The 14987-nt window shown below is 35.2% G+C and overlaps 1 protein-coding gene and 1 long non-coding RNA gene across 8 annotated transcripts in view; both read left to right on the forward strand.

Moving 5' to 3' along the window:
• LOC148652624 (uncharacterized) overlaps positions 1 to 14987 on the forward strand; it is a 102445-nt gene that overhangs the window by 35677 nt on the left and 51781 nt on the right. The gene's annotated exons all lie outside the window — the stretch shown is intronic.
• LOC148652625 (putative uncharacterized protein MYH16) overlaps positions 1 to 14987 on the forward strand; it is an 86077-nt gene that overhangs the window by 19309 nt on the left and 51781 nt on the right. For 3 of the 7 annotated variants that reach the window (XM_088599567.1, XM_088599568.1, XM_088599573.1), the window contains 2 exons: positions 2813 to 3040; positions 13800 to 13904. In XM_088599567.1, the coding sequence (XP_088455693.1) occupies positions 2813 to 3040; positions 13800 to 13904 (333 nt within the window). Of the gene's footprint in view, positions 1 to 177; positions 1229 to 2812; positions 3041 to 13799; positions 13905 to 14987 lie in introns of those variants that run through there. The other 4 variants (XM_088599572.1, XM_088599574.1, XM_088599569.1 and 1 more) reach the window with 3 other exon arrangements.

The raw sequence follows: 14987 nt of genomic DNA on the forward strand, positions 1-14987 counted from the left end.
CACCAGTCTTAACTGTTTACCTTTTAAAGATTTCCATGATAAGTATCTAAAGTAGGCTATATTAATTTAAATGTAATGTAGAATTACTGAAATGTATTCCCATGGCATGCTTTATATTGGCATAATGGTTAGCATACAGATTTGTGTAATTTATTACTGATTAAGATTGTTTTCCTTCACAAGTACATAATATGGTTTATTAAATGCTGTGGAGACAGAGCATAAAACCATGATGTAGTAAGTGTATGTACAGTTAAATGCATACTTGATTGTAATACATTCAGAAAAGTCTGCATGTTGCAGTCTGAATTTTTGTGCAAAATGTTTTGAATTTGTTTTGGTGGTAGAGAAACAGCTGTTAGACTGTGTAAAGAGGCGTGGCTATAGATGAGGATCTAGACTTTAAATTACAAAGGGGTAATGTTACAAAGTTGAACTTATGGGAATGCATATCGTAGGATTCAAAAAGGGTCAAATTATTGTTGTATGAACAGTAGAAGTAGGATACAAAAAGAGTCTCTGGTTACCAGTGATGTATAAGTAAAACTTTTGTATAATCAGTCATCCTATACTCAGCCACTAGGAAACAGGATAGATCTGCAGTTGTTCAAGAAATACCTGTACTCAACGCCAGCCACTATTGTGGGAAGTGGCAACAGACCAGCACAGACCAAGGACCTGCAGCAGTGTAAGAGGTCAGGCTTAAGCAGGAGCTGAGTCTCTTTAGCATTCTGATTTGTTTAAGCTCTTTGCAGCTTTGAATGATCTGACTGAAAGAGAAAGATTGTTGCCAACCGAGATAGGAAAGAGGGGGGAGCGAACTGAACAAAAGGTGTGGAGTTAAGCAGAGAGCAAGGTTAGAGGTAAAGAACAAGCAGAGAAAGACAGACACTTCATGACAGGTGTAGCCTCGGGGGACAAAGTTCTAAATTACTTCTTGTGCGCCCGAACAACACAGCTTCCGTTGTCTGCCAGAGCTTGAATGAATAGCTCTCAAGCCTGCCCCCTGCAATTAACTCTCACCAGCCTGACAACCACAGACCTGCACACTTGGGTTTGAAAACACAGTAGGTGCTTAATGCCGAGAATGTCTCAGCTGCTGCGGTTGCGAAGATCTAGGTCTCTCTCAGATGGTTCTGAGGAGGATGACAGGCGCCAGGCAGATCCCGAGCCAGAAGACCTGGATTGGGATAACTTTAGTATGACCCTGGAGGAGCGACTGGCAGCTGTATGTACTGTTTTTTATTTTGTTTGTTTTGTTCTTTTTCATGTGTGTGCCTCTCACACTCCTTTCTTTTGTTTTGTTTTTCTGTCAAGTCGCACCTGGAATGCAGTGATTTCTTTCACTTGACATGACACTTGTCAACATGCACTAAAAGGAAAAAAAGAAAAGTAGGAATGCAAAACTCCTCAGCGACTTTTGATAAGCACGTATGAGAGGTCTACTCTGTAATTGAAAACACCAGCTATGCTTTCTAGTTGTACAAAGATTTGTGGTCCCTCCTTCTGGAAAACTAGGAGATTAACCCTTTAGGACACAGCCTGGAGCAAGGGGCTGTCAGATGAGTCATTATAACACTAACTTTATCATATATTTTATTAAGTTGTAAGAGAATAGTGCATTTTATGCTTGTTTTATATTGTTCACTTAGAAAGGAAATTGTATTGCATATTCCTTGAAGTTTTCTAGATATGAATATTTATATTTTAACTTTTTAATTTTTTGTATCTATTTATATTCTCCTGATCACACTGATATATACATAATTTAGGATTTTCCTGATTATCATTATCAACATACTGTATATTCTGATTCCCCCAAAGTAAGCAGATTTCTGATTAAAACAGGGTGGTACAAAATAGATGTAGGAATGTAGAAAGGAGAAGATTCAGGGTGAAGGGCCTTTTTCATCCTTGGTGAAAAAGATTATACTAGTAGCCTATAATTAGTCTACATTTTTCTCTTTGTTACCAAAGGGTAAAAACGTTCACTGATTCAATAGCCCAATTTCACTCTATTTCAAAAACAAGTAAATGATTGTGTTTCTGACAATGTAAGAATGATTCTTTTTTTACTCTGTGCTTTGAGTCAACTGTGAAATATGCAACTGTAGTTGCTGCTTTAAAATTCAACTTCTTTTTCTTTTTGGCTGTACCTGCCACAGACCAGAGGAAGCATTCTGTGTGTGTGGGAGGGGGGCTTTTTTCTCTCTGGGCAGTTTGCCAGATTGAGAGAGTGAGAGAAGCAAATGGAAAGAGAGGGATGGAGAGAGAGACTTGAAAGACAAATGGAACGTAAACTAGTGAAAGCAACACAGGCACATTTATGGAAAACTATGCGCTGCAGTTTTGTCAAATAAATAATCACAATCGTCTGAATGCCCTTTAACGATTTGGGTATGCTATTTAGTTAGTCTTTCAGGATCTACAGTAAATGAGTTAGGACAAGGGGCAGAAGTTTAAGACACCCTGCAAAAGACTAGTTCCTTTCTATAGAAAGAAAGAAAGTTCATTTCTATGTTAAAGAACAGAGAGCATAGCAATATTTATTATTATATTAGAGTGTCAAGTGAAGATTTTATCTATCTGTGGTTGAGGCTTTTAATTGATTTTCACAAGCGAGTCTGAGTTCACAATTTTGAAACTTCTGCTGTTAAGAGTGTGTCTGTTTGTTTTTTGTGTAAAATAGTAAGTTTCTAGAAGCTGGGTGGTGGGGAGCTGGGACAGAGATTCTCTTTGACTGTTAGGTGTGATGGATCCAGAGGTGTTGTCCAACTCTGTCCTTCAACCTAGCCAATCCCCATCTTCTCAGGAGCAAGAGAACCTGCTAGAGACGGAGCAGAGGTGCACACAGCTGGTGAAGGTAAAGAGGGAGCTGGAGTCCCAGGTGGCTGCACTGAACGATCGTCTGGAGGAGGAGGAGAGCTGCACTGCTGAGCTGGCTGTGCACAAACAAAGGCTGGAGTCGGAATGCAGTAGCCTGAAGAAGGACATTGAGGAACTGGAGTCCACTCTGATAGCCGTGGAAAAAGAGAAGCAGGTTAGATTATCTTTTAACCCCATTATCTCAAAGTACTGTTTCCCTTTTGTACTCCTGCTGCCTGTCACTCTTTGAATATCCTGAGGTTACATTTTGTGACTTTATTTGTTTTGAAATGAGTGGCATTAATCATGAAAGTGTCTCTGCCTCCATGAACAACTGCTGGGATGTTAGGTAACTGGACATTATGAACAGTTTTCAATTATTTATTTAATAAATCTTAGTTTGCTGATTTATTTGGTTTCTATGATTTCTGTTCAAATACCTTAACAAGCATCTCCTATCAAGCTCTTAAAGATGATTATAAACAGCAATTTAAAATTTATCAGACCTATTATATGAAAAGAACACCGTTTAGGTAGTTTAACCTTAGGTAGTTTAGAAAGTAATACTTGCAATGATTTCTTCAAAGAAATCACATTTTACAAACTGCTTTTTAATGTTAACAAGAATTATAATTGATATGATACATGATTTTCTTGGGGATAGTACCTTGAGAAACCGTGAGCTAAATTAGATTATGAGGGAGTGTGAGGATATTTACTACCATCCTTACATTTTGCTGTAAAAGGTTTTGCAGTGTATGATTTATAAGGTAAGGCTGACAATGAAAAAGTAGTTCATATGGTAAGTTTGAAAGTATTTTTTCTACTTCAATCTTAGTACAAATAAAGAATCCAGGTCAAAGTGAAGTAAGAATAGATTGTTATTGCCTAGAAAAAACATGAGAATCTCCAAAAGTCAGTAAATGGAACCTGATGAAAGGAAATAACTTTACGGCCAGGTTATGTTTGAACTTGTATCAGACTAAATGATGCATTGCCAAATAGTTACAGGACACAAACATAATGAGCTAAGTTTACCATATTTTATGCATCCAGTGAATTATTGCTCTAGTAAATTTCCTAACCTTCTTTTATCATGAGGGTATTGCTAAATGCCTGTAACCATATATTTTATGTTCATGGTGTTAAATCACATTCTAACCTTTGCTTATTGTTGTATAGAACCCTATATTTTTTATTTTTGTAGATCATCCAGGAAACAGATTTTACCTTAACAACAACCAAGATAACATACTGTTAATTTCTACAAAGTTTTACACAGAGATGAGAAACTGATATGTGTTTAGACATTCCTATAAAATATATTCTAGTCTAATCTAAGGTTACTCAGGAATCAGAACTTCAATTTTATTAAACAATGAATGAAAAATACAGTGCTGGATTTCTTAGACACAAAATTGCCGTTTTTCTTCTCTTGTTTTGAGACTGCTGGTATACTATATAAAAAATTGTATTCAATTAACTATATTTGGTGCCTTGCAAAAAGATCAGAAGTTAAAGCCCAGACTTGCCACATTCATGCGAACAAATTATTTTTTTTGCTTTGTACATTTATTAGTTGTAGTAAATATTAAAATTTAGAATTAGAAAGCAAACTTCTAGAGATTTTCTTGAATGTTCTTCTTTAGATACATCAGTTGTCACAAGGAATATTCATGGACATTTCTTGTACTCTATGATAAGTAGGAATTCTAAAATCAACCATTATAAGTGTAATTGCTATCCACAATATGTTATCTACCTGAATTATGTCACTTCTTAATACTGTTTTGTCAAAATATGGTTTCATGTCACTGTAAAGAGTAACCACTTACCATTGGGAAATTATTGCATTCATGGGTAAAAGTCTGAGCAGTTGTACCAGTGCCACCAAAGGCCCCTAGAGAGCTGGTCAACTGGTCTCCACACCTTGCTTTCAGAGGGTAAAGGACAGACACACCCCATGCTCTCTCTTTCACTGCAATATAAGCAATACAAGGGGCTTGCTGGTTATTCTTTTATTTCAGATTAAACATGGTTGCAGGAGTAACATGGCTCTTTTTCATTTCACAGTATACCCTCCAGCCAATGGGATAGTAGTATTAATAATACAATTTTATTTAGAAATGCTTCTCAACTAACTCAAAGCAATGGATACTACTACAACTGGACAATTGGATAAATATGGACCTGAACTATACTATACTATACTATACTAGACTATTCATTGCTTTGTAAATGAGTTTCACAACCAGTTCAATTTACAGAGGACAGGAGTTGTGTGATGGAAAGTAGTTTTATTTGGCAATGTGCCACAGATTTGTGTACAGTACTTCCTAAAGCCTCTTTAGTATCCAAGAATATTACCCAGTAAGACTTTACATAGTCTGCCTGTGATGAGATAAAGGTATGAATATTTTTTTTAGCATTAGATAGGCACAGAAAGGACCTTTACTAAGCAACATTATGCAGGTGAAAGAAAAATATCCTACTTATATTCACAACTTTCACTTCAAATAATAACACAGCATCAAAAGCAACACCACACTGTTTAGCTTCCATTTAAGGTTAGATTTCAGCAATGTCACAACAATATTGAAATCACCAGCTTTGTAACAACCAAGCATAATTTCAGTGCCTTGTCACAGTTTCTCTTAAGAAAGTCTGTCTTTATCCAGATTTTAATGTCAGACACCTATATTGTTCAGAAACTGCATTAATAGTATCTGATTTGGTCTGCAGATAAATCTGAGTGCTGTCAGAATAGCAGTGAAACACAAGTCCATGATGGCAAATGATCTGAACAGAAGCTTTAAAACCATTAAGATTCACACAATAGCTCTGGGTATTCAAATAGGAGCCAATCCCATGAAGAAAAGCATCAGTGATCCATAGATCATTTCAGCGTGATTCAGCAGGATGCCATGATTCACAGTATTAGCACTTGAAAGTACCTGCACACAAAAGCTGACCTGCAATCCGAAAAAAGACGGATATTAAGAATTCCAGAGCCGGGGGCTATCAACAAATCATTAACTACCTCAACAAGAGCTGTTTCATTGTGTCTGACTGAAAAGTTTCAGTAAGGTAATTAGGTGCAAGATGAGACAGATGTAACAGAGCTACCACCATGCCACCTACATTCCTTGTTTTGGAGTTTAAGAGTTTTGGCGTTCTCATAGACCAAATACACAATTTACTGAGAGAGACATTGTTTTATGCAGAGCCATAACAGTCAAACAATAGGTTAACATGGTACTGTACATCATGCAAGTTTGCAACACATACTGTACCAGTCATATTAAATTTAGTTTAAATTTATTTTTAGTTTTTCTGTTATAGTTACAAAGACCATTTCCCCTTGTTCTTGAAATTGCTTGACATTCATTAAGTAACAAAGATCATCTCATTTTTTATTCCTGTCCTTGTCTCTTGCCTTAATGTGGTTTCATTATATTGTAGGTCTAGTTGCTTTAGACCTATTCCCCTGTTAGAAAATATACATTTGTTCCTATTCTTTCTGTTTTACCTCTGAAGAGATTTCTTTTTCTCTGTTGATTTTAATGCTCTTGGTGCACATCATCCCTTTTTCCTAGAAAGAGAATAACTAAGAGTACAAAGATAAAGGGAGTTGTGTGGTAGATTATACTGCAGTTCCCACCACAACCTTTACATTTATTTTGATGGTCAGCTCCCTGACTTTGTGTACCTCATTTCTCAGTGAACCCATTCCAAATACTCTTTGCTTTTTGTGCACTCCATTTTGTCCATGCTGGTGCCTCCCTGCACTTCTTTGTATATTGTGCCTCTGCGCACCTTTTTGTGTATTGTGTTTCCATGCACCTCCATGCTCCTTATTTATAGCTCTCTGGCTGCAGTCTAATGTAGTCCAGGCTGCCTTTTTATTGCCTGAAGGACTTAGGCAAAAGAATAAAGGGTGGGGGGTGGGGGTGAGGTCGTAAGTGAGCACTGGCTACTATCTGATATACTCCAAGTTGCATATTACTTGGCCTACTATTAAAGAAAAAAAAACAGCCAGCTAGCTGCTATCTGACCTAGTCCAAGATGTTTATTGCTTGACATACTGCCAGAAAGGGAAGGGAGGCCTCTGTTCTTGGCAGCCCACGGGCTGCTCTCTGACATGCTCCTGGTTTTATTACATGGAATGCCCCTTCTAATAAGGAAAAAGAAGGGAGAAATGGTCAAGGTCTTTACTTTTGCACCTTTTTCTGTCAGCTCCCTCACTACTGTTGAGTGTATTTCTGATTGTTTTTTATCATCTTGAGTATTGCGGCGAGAAGGAAAATGAGGTTGATAACAAGAGTCTCATTTGGCGTATGATCGGATTGAAGCTTACTGGTCTGGTTTTTGTATTATAAAAAAGAAAAATGTATGTTGAAAAAAGTGTCCCCTTCACGATAGATATGTGTCATGTGTCTGGGCCACCAATGTGTTATAGGATAACCATAGGCACTAGCTCAATCATTGCTGTGTTCTCAAGCACCCTAATATTTTTGAACATATTGTTAAAGCTGGGGTGAATGCATTTTTATTTTTTTATGTTTGAGAGTTATGATATGATTAAACATACTTAACATTATGTGTCCTGTGCTGTAGTCCATAGGCAACAGTTTAACAAATTCAGTGAATCTTAAGCAACTGACTTTTGATCAGAAAATGTGTGTGTAATGAGCAAACCTTGCAGAAGCTATAGAGAAGTTATATACATATATCAGAAATGGATGCATTTATGACTCAAAGAAATACATCCCTACCATAAAACAAGACACAGACCCATGTATCTGCACCTAAATTAACTTCTGATAGTTACAGAAAGCTTTTAAAATCTGAGCTTGATGTTTGTGAGGAAGCACAGAAGCAAAACCTACGAAATGCGGGACATTTCAAAAGCAAAAGTGGATATCAGATTTCATGTGGGTCATCGTTAATGACAAGAAGAGAGACTTTTTGAAAAAAAAAGTTGCAGAAAGTACGACCTTGATAAAGGTTTCCATAAACGGAATCTACATTTGTCAAGAACAGGCTTGACGGTTTTCACCATGCAACAGCGTTCAAAAGTAAGAACAAGCTGTCATCACGAAGTTTCTGGAAAAATAATGTATGTCATGACACTCAGAGTCAAATGAAAGATAAGAGTACAGTAACTTCCAGGCCTATTCACTATGAGTCTGTGATGTTTTTGTAAAATATATTTTGTATTAATACTTTCATCTGTAACTTACTGTTGCTTACTGTTGCTTTGAAATATAAATCCATCAATTTTCTAACTGCTTGATCCAATACGTGGTTGCTGGGAATCCTATCTCAGCAAGCAACAGGTGCAAAGCAGGGTATACCCTAGACAGGACGCTAGTCCATCGCAGGGAACATACAGACACAGATACTCACACCAGGGCAATTTTCCCAGAAGCCAGTTAACCTACCAGTATGTGTTTGGACTGTAGGAGGAAACAGGAACACCCTGAGAAAACTCTTGCAAATGTAGGGAGAATATATTTACAAACTCCACGCAGATAACAACCCAAGTCCAGAATTTAACTTAGGGCCCCAGTTCTGCAAGGCAGCAATGCTAACTACTGTCACAATGCCTTTAAATATACAGTACTCATTTGGTTTGCAAATTGATAACATAGATATATACTTTAACTATTAAAAGAACTCAATAGTCTTAATAAATTGGGCTTTTACTGTCTAATTACATCTGTTGCCATGGGTTTCAGTGTTTGTGTCAGAGCCAATAACATAAAGTCATGTTGTAACTGTCCAGAGGCCTCAGCTCCAGGAAACACTGATTGTCTCCAGGGAAGTGGACCTGAAAGTTCAAAGAAAGAAACAGTTGTTCAGCTTTTCAGTTTCACAGTAAGCATTATGTGTCTCTGAAGTACACTACACAAGAAACAAATACCATCCTTTCACCAACATACAGTATACTGTACATTCACATTTCATATGCTAGTGCAAGCTCAAAAATTATTGTTTTGTTTGTATTGTGGAGCAGAATAATGCCAATAAAACTAATAGTTAAAAATTGTTTTTTGGTACTATATAGGCTTACTTATTCGTATGCGGTAATTACTCTTGTGGCTTCCATTGTCCATTATATTTTGGGAACGAGAAAGTTCATAATTATAAAACTTCCTAAACCTCCCACCTCTGTTGCACAGCTGGTGTTCAAAGAGATCCTTTTGTTTCAAATAGGGGTTATTTTTCTGGTCCCTGGGTGTTTTGATTCATTTAATGCAAATTATACAATGCACATCATATGGGGCGTTATGTGAAGAGAAAATTATCCTGGGGAATGCAGAGAGATTGAGTTGGAAAGCAGTCTGGGTGACAAGTGATTTACCAAGAAATACAAAACAGAAGATGCCAATTTACGGAAGTGGAGGATTGGTTAGTGAAATAGTACTCTTCAGCTGAAATGATTCAACGCTTTGTGAACATGAAAATGTGTGATCTTCACCATTTATGTTGTGTCTGCAGAAACCAGTAGCAGATGTCACAAGATAGATTATGTAGAAAGTAGGACTGAAGGACAAAAGATAAAAGGCACATATTATCTTGAGATATAAATATTTTTGTATCTTTACTGATGTTGTTCTCATTTAGATTCTTCTACAGTAAGTTATATAAAGTCCTTTGATCTTTTTACAATGTTTAGATGATCTGCTGTATATGAGTGTAACTTCTTTCAAATCCTTTATATGTTGTTTATTTATATTATGCTCATAACTTAAGATGAATAAGGAGGAATACCATTTAAAAGTATGATTTTTATACCTACAGTACAGTATATTTTAATACTACATCACCCAGTATGTAAAAGTCAATCAATATCAATAGAACTTGAATGAAAGAATAATCAACGCGTGGCTTTGTTATCAAGGCACATTGTTTCAATTTAACTTATGTTGTTCAGGTTCTTGGCCTTGTTACAACATGATGAAGAAAAATGTCTTGAAGTACTAGATACTTATGGCAGACTTGATAAAGCTTTTCCATTTTAAATCTTTTTAATGACCTGAAAAAACCTGAAAAAAAGATGTATATCAAGAGCAATCACTTTTAAGTATGATATTCTACTGTACATTTCTGCATTGAAGATGCTGTGTTACGTCCCAGTGTGTGTTCTGTGTGTGTTTTTTCTGTTATGTACAGTACACGCTGCTGACCTTTGATTGTTCTCCCTCCCCTATTGGCCCACCATCACACCACTGTTTCAGTTGATGTCATCATCAATTAGCTCTCAGCCAATCAGAACACATCTTATTCAGCATATAACATGGAGGGTTTCAGCAAGGAGAGGCCTTTCATTTGACTTCGGTCCCGTTTGGTTTTGGTTATCGCTTTGCTTCGGTTCCGGTTACCCTGCTCTTGTTGATTACTCTTGTTTTCCCTTATTTGTATTCCTGGTTCACTTGTGTTTTTGTGTGAACTTTTGTGTATAAGGTTAGATTAGGTTGTAGGGTACACTTTACACACTTAGTTGACTTTGTATTAGTAACACTAGTTTAGTACGGGTGAGTGCCATTTGTCTAGTATGGTGTTGGGTAGTCAGTTGAGGTTAGTTAGGGTGTTGAAGACGCCAAAGACCGTGTGTTTTGGGTTTTCTTTTGCAGTCAGGCTAGCTTTCCCTCACTTTTCTAGCCAGCTCCATTTTGTTTGTTATTTTCTTTCCTTTGGCACCACTCTAGTTCCTTACCCTTGTTATCACTTTTCCTAGTCCCTCACCAAAACCCACCTGCTTCCAAAGAATTATCCTAAATGTTACACCCTGATACCCCTAGACACTTGGGGTCGTAACATGCTGCATAACAATAAAATCTTTATCCGTTGATGCAAACATCTTACACATTAACCATTCATTTCAAATAATAACATTGGTGGGTTTAACTACTTTCAGAGCTCACAAAAAGAATTACAACCATAATGTAGCAGCTATTATTAAATTAATTAAAAAGATGTCTGAAACAAGAAATTAAGATTGAAGGTTGCTGGAATTTAGCATGAAGTATAGACCTGCTCTGAGAAAGAAATGCTTTAATACCCTGGGATACACAAAGAACATTGAAAAAATGTGCACAGGTAGTGAAATCCTAGTTCTTTTTCCATTCAAGCAATTCTGTAGTTTTTTTGTTTTTCAACTCTAATCCTTTTAAAAACAGGAAACATATTTTTAAATACAAAACAAATTTTGAGTGAAGGGGAAATTAGTTATTTGTGTATTTACCTGTTCTTTTGGTCAATATCTATCATCCTCTCACAGTAACATCAATCTAATTGTGACAGAAATAAGTCAAATATTTGTATAACTTCAACACTGGCTAGACTTTTGTTAAGTTTTTTTGTTCTATTTGGTAACTTCAAACATACTAGTCATGCCACCCTTGGCAAAACTAAAGGATCTGGAAGGCTACAAAAATTCAAATATTTTGTTTAATTGTTTTGAAAATGGTATACTGTAGACAATAGAAGTTAAAATATTTACTTTCCAGTTTCTTTCATTTAGTGAACCACTGTTATATTGAAAAAAAAATAAAGAAAAAAATACAACATACAAAGAAACCTTAAAACCCAACAATAAATGACTGGAATGAAGACGTTTTTGACTAGTTTGTTGGCTAAAGCATTTGTAGTTTGCTGTTTAACGCTGTGTGTAATACTGTAGAACAGTAATTTTCACCCCTAGAGAGCTAAATGTTCTCATGATATCCTGCTGAGCATATGACTAGTAGATTCATTTTTTAGTTGTCCTGAATTGTCACTGCTTTCCCAGTCTTTAGAAAAACAAAGAACTGTAAATAGGAATTCCCATACATAAACTGTCACAATGTCAATACAATGTATTTTACAAATGCATTTAATGATAGTTGGCCCTCTTAATGAAAGACAATGAAACGATAGGACAGTAGTGTTCCATGCGTACTGTAAATAACAGGATACTGTATATTTAGTGTGAATAGAAAGATGAGCCTATTGACAAAAAGTTATTTTTAAAGATATGACCCGAAGCACACTAATATATGTTTTTTTTTATTTTATTTGTCTGTGTGGTACTATTATAATCAGACACCTAAAAATCTTAAATGTATTCTGCTGACATCAAATTAATTGTCTAAGCCTGTACAGTACTTTACATTTACAGCAAAGGTTAATATTCTTTTTGAAAGGATGAACATTCACTACTTTTGCCTTCTTTTGTTCCATTCTTTTTAAACTCCTTTTTGAAAAAAGAAAACAAAGCTAAAGTGACATAAATATTTTTTTTATAAACTAACAAATATGTAGAGATTTCTTCAGCTCCCCATCACGTCTGTCCTCACTCCAACCCAATAAGTCAAAATCATGTTTTCAGGGTTGTCTTATGTTCTATATGCTTTGAATTATGTTCTTTTTTACATAATGTAATTGTTTGTTGTATTTTTTTCCTCTTCTATTCTCTCTCAGTTGTTTGAAATATATATTCTTCTAGACTAGCAAATTATGATCTGTACAGTACTGTATATAAACTAAAGCAAACTTTAATGTTGTACAGTATGTGAAATCAAAAACAGACAGATGCAGCCCACCTCATTACCTCCATTGTTAAATTCTAACAATGATAATTTTTTGTTAATGATTAACAAAAATTATTTCGTAGTTATCATTACAGAAAGAACTTTCATCACCATATTATTGATCATAGAGGGAAAGTTGTATTTGTGTTCCATAGAGTTTAATAGTGAAAGGGTCATTCAGTTAGACTTCAGAAATTGCAAGTTATTGCTGAATTTGATACCTGAATTTTATGATGTTTTAGTAAGACAAATGCTTTAGGTTGTAATATTACTTTAAAGCTTTTTACCTTCTAGGCAACATTGAGATTTTATCATAACAAAGCAGGAGTAATAAATCTATACAGATGAAGTGTCAAACTGTTAGTAGTAATTAGGCTAGATGTGTGGCCTTTAGGTTAGGTATGTTCTTTTTTTTCCCCAACAAAAAGTATTGTGGATTTATGGGAACAAAGAAAGAGTCAGAATTTTAAAGGTCAGAGACCTTAGAAATGAAAAAGGGGCAAATTAAACCCCCTTCCCTAGTCTTTTAAATGTTTAGCATAAAAAGGGAACTATACAATTGTATGTGATGAAATGTAAAAAAAATAAAATGTTTGGCACTTCAGTAGAAAGAACACTTTAACAAGCCAATGACATTATTTCTTTTCAAAAGACAAATTGTTATAAGAGCATCTGATAAGCAGGAAAACAAAAAGTTATATTAAATTAATACAAGAATCAATACATCTTCAAGTAATGGGTGGAATGGCATATCTCTGTGAGAGAGCAAATATACTAATCTACTGAACAAACGTTTCAGAGAAATAAAATGAAATGAATGTCCGTAATTTCTTGGCTTAATTAAATTCTGCTATGTAATCAAATGTTTAGCTCAGAAATTATTTTCTTAAACTGATAGGAATCCTGGCTACATGAATGCAAAACAATGAAGTGATAAGAATGCCATAAAACTTTGTCTTTCATATTTGCAAGTCAAAAACCTAAGCAAGAAATTCTCTGCACTTTTGAAAAGGCAATACTTTCATTCTGATGCAATATGTTCTTGTGTTTAGACATGTTTAAATTGCTCTGAATATGGATGCTTATAAAACAAATTCTTACCAAATAAATTACATGCTTGTCTGTGGTAACTTTGATGAAATCCAGAGGAATGAAAAAATAGGTACCTGTAGGTTGTACTGTAGACATGATGGCAATCATGTACTGTACATCATGTCTGCTTCTACGGAAAATGCAGATTGTACTCTTTAATGAAGATTTATTCAAATACCCTTGTTGGCAAGTTTGTTTTGATGAAGATCTGTTTATTTAAGTTTGAGGCTGAGACACAGTATAACAGTTTTTTTTTCTTTCAAGTCCTCAGAAATAAATGTTCGGACATTGTCAGAAGAGCTGTCTCAGTGTGATGAAAATGTCCTAAAACTGCAAAAAGAAAAAGAGCACCTGGTTGAGCTCAGTCAGGTTAGTAAAAACAACTTGCAACATATGTATTGTTCAGGAAGAACAGAGACCTGTGTGTGGTCTGAAATGCAAAATTCTCTCTCAAATCACACATTACAAAAAAGTTCCAGGCCAATTTGTTTTTTCATATTATAGAGTACCATTTGTTTCTTAAGACCTTTGTGCAGTTTTCGGACCCAAGAAAATAACCATCCAAAAAAGAATAATGCTAAACCACATTTTTATTAAAAAGGCATATTGTCTAATTGAAATCAGAGAATAGGTTTCTCTAATTATAAACTGTGTGTTTTAGAATTTTATTTTGTGATAAAGATTGTTTCAGAAAAAAATGTGGTGTTAATTAGCATAACAAAAGCATTGGTTCAGTAATACTGTATGTGATACTTGCGTAACCTGCATGACAATAAAGGCTGCCTGAAACTGTATGTATGTTAAAAGATATACTACTGTACGTACAGTATTCTGCTCCTGTATCACCAATGTTTAGCCTGAAAGAATTGGTTGGTGCAGGTAGTCACAACACTTATTTACTTATCTTGGCAGCAGTCTAGTTTGCAAGCTTTGGTTTTCTTAACTTGAATTATTGTGTTTTCAGTGTCCAACTCCTTGGATCACTTGTCTTGTTTTAAATTATTGCTTTAAAAAACCTTATATTATAGTCCTCTTATTTTAATTTATTGAATATGTGCCACTTTAGCTTTTTCAGACAAATAAATCAAACAGTGATGATAAGGCTAGCAGAACACATCAACAGATTAATCCATTATTGCTTCAGGATGTTTAATGCAATCTAGGCTATTGTTGACTGATATTACATTTGCATCTGTTTCATGTACCTTAATCTAATTATTAAAAGTTAATCAAAGTACAGTACTTATGTAGCCACAATCATATACACTATATTTCATTGATGTGCACTTAAGAGGCCAGCTTTAGAATCTTATTGTAAATAAGATTCCAATTTTCACAAAAATATTTTTGATGTTTTCTCCTTCTGTTTCCCAGAGTATTTTATTGGATGATTAAAACTGAAGCATTTGATTCCGGTTAGGCTTCTTGATAATGATAATGAACTCAAGCTTT

Source organism: Lepisosteus platostomus, chromosome 11 (genome assembly GCF_059453375.1).
Source record: "Lepisosteus platostomus isolate fLepPlt1 chromosome 11, fLepPlt1.hap1, whole genome shotgun sequence".
In the NCBI taxonomy this organism is placed as follows: Eukaryota; Metazoa; Chordata; class Actinopteri; order Semionotiformes; family Lepisosteidae; genus Lepisosteus; species Lepisosteus platostomus.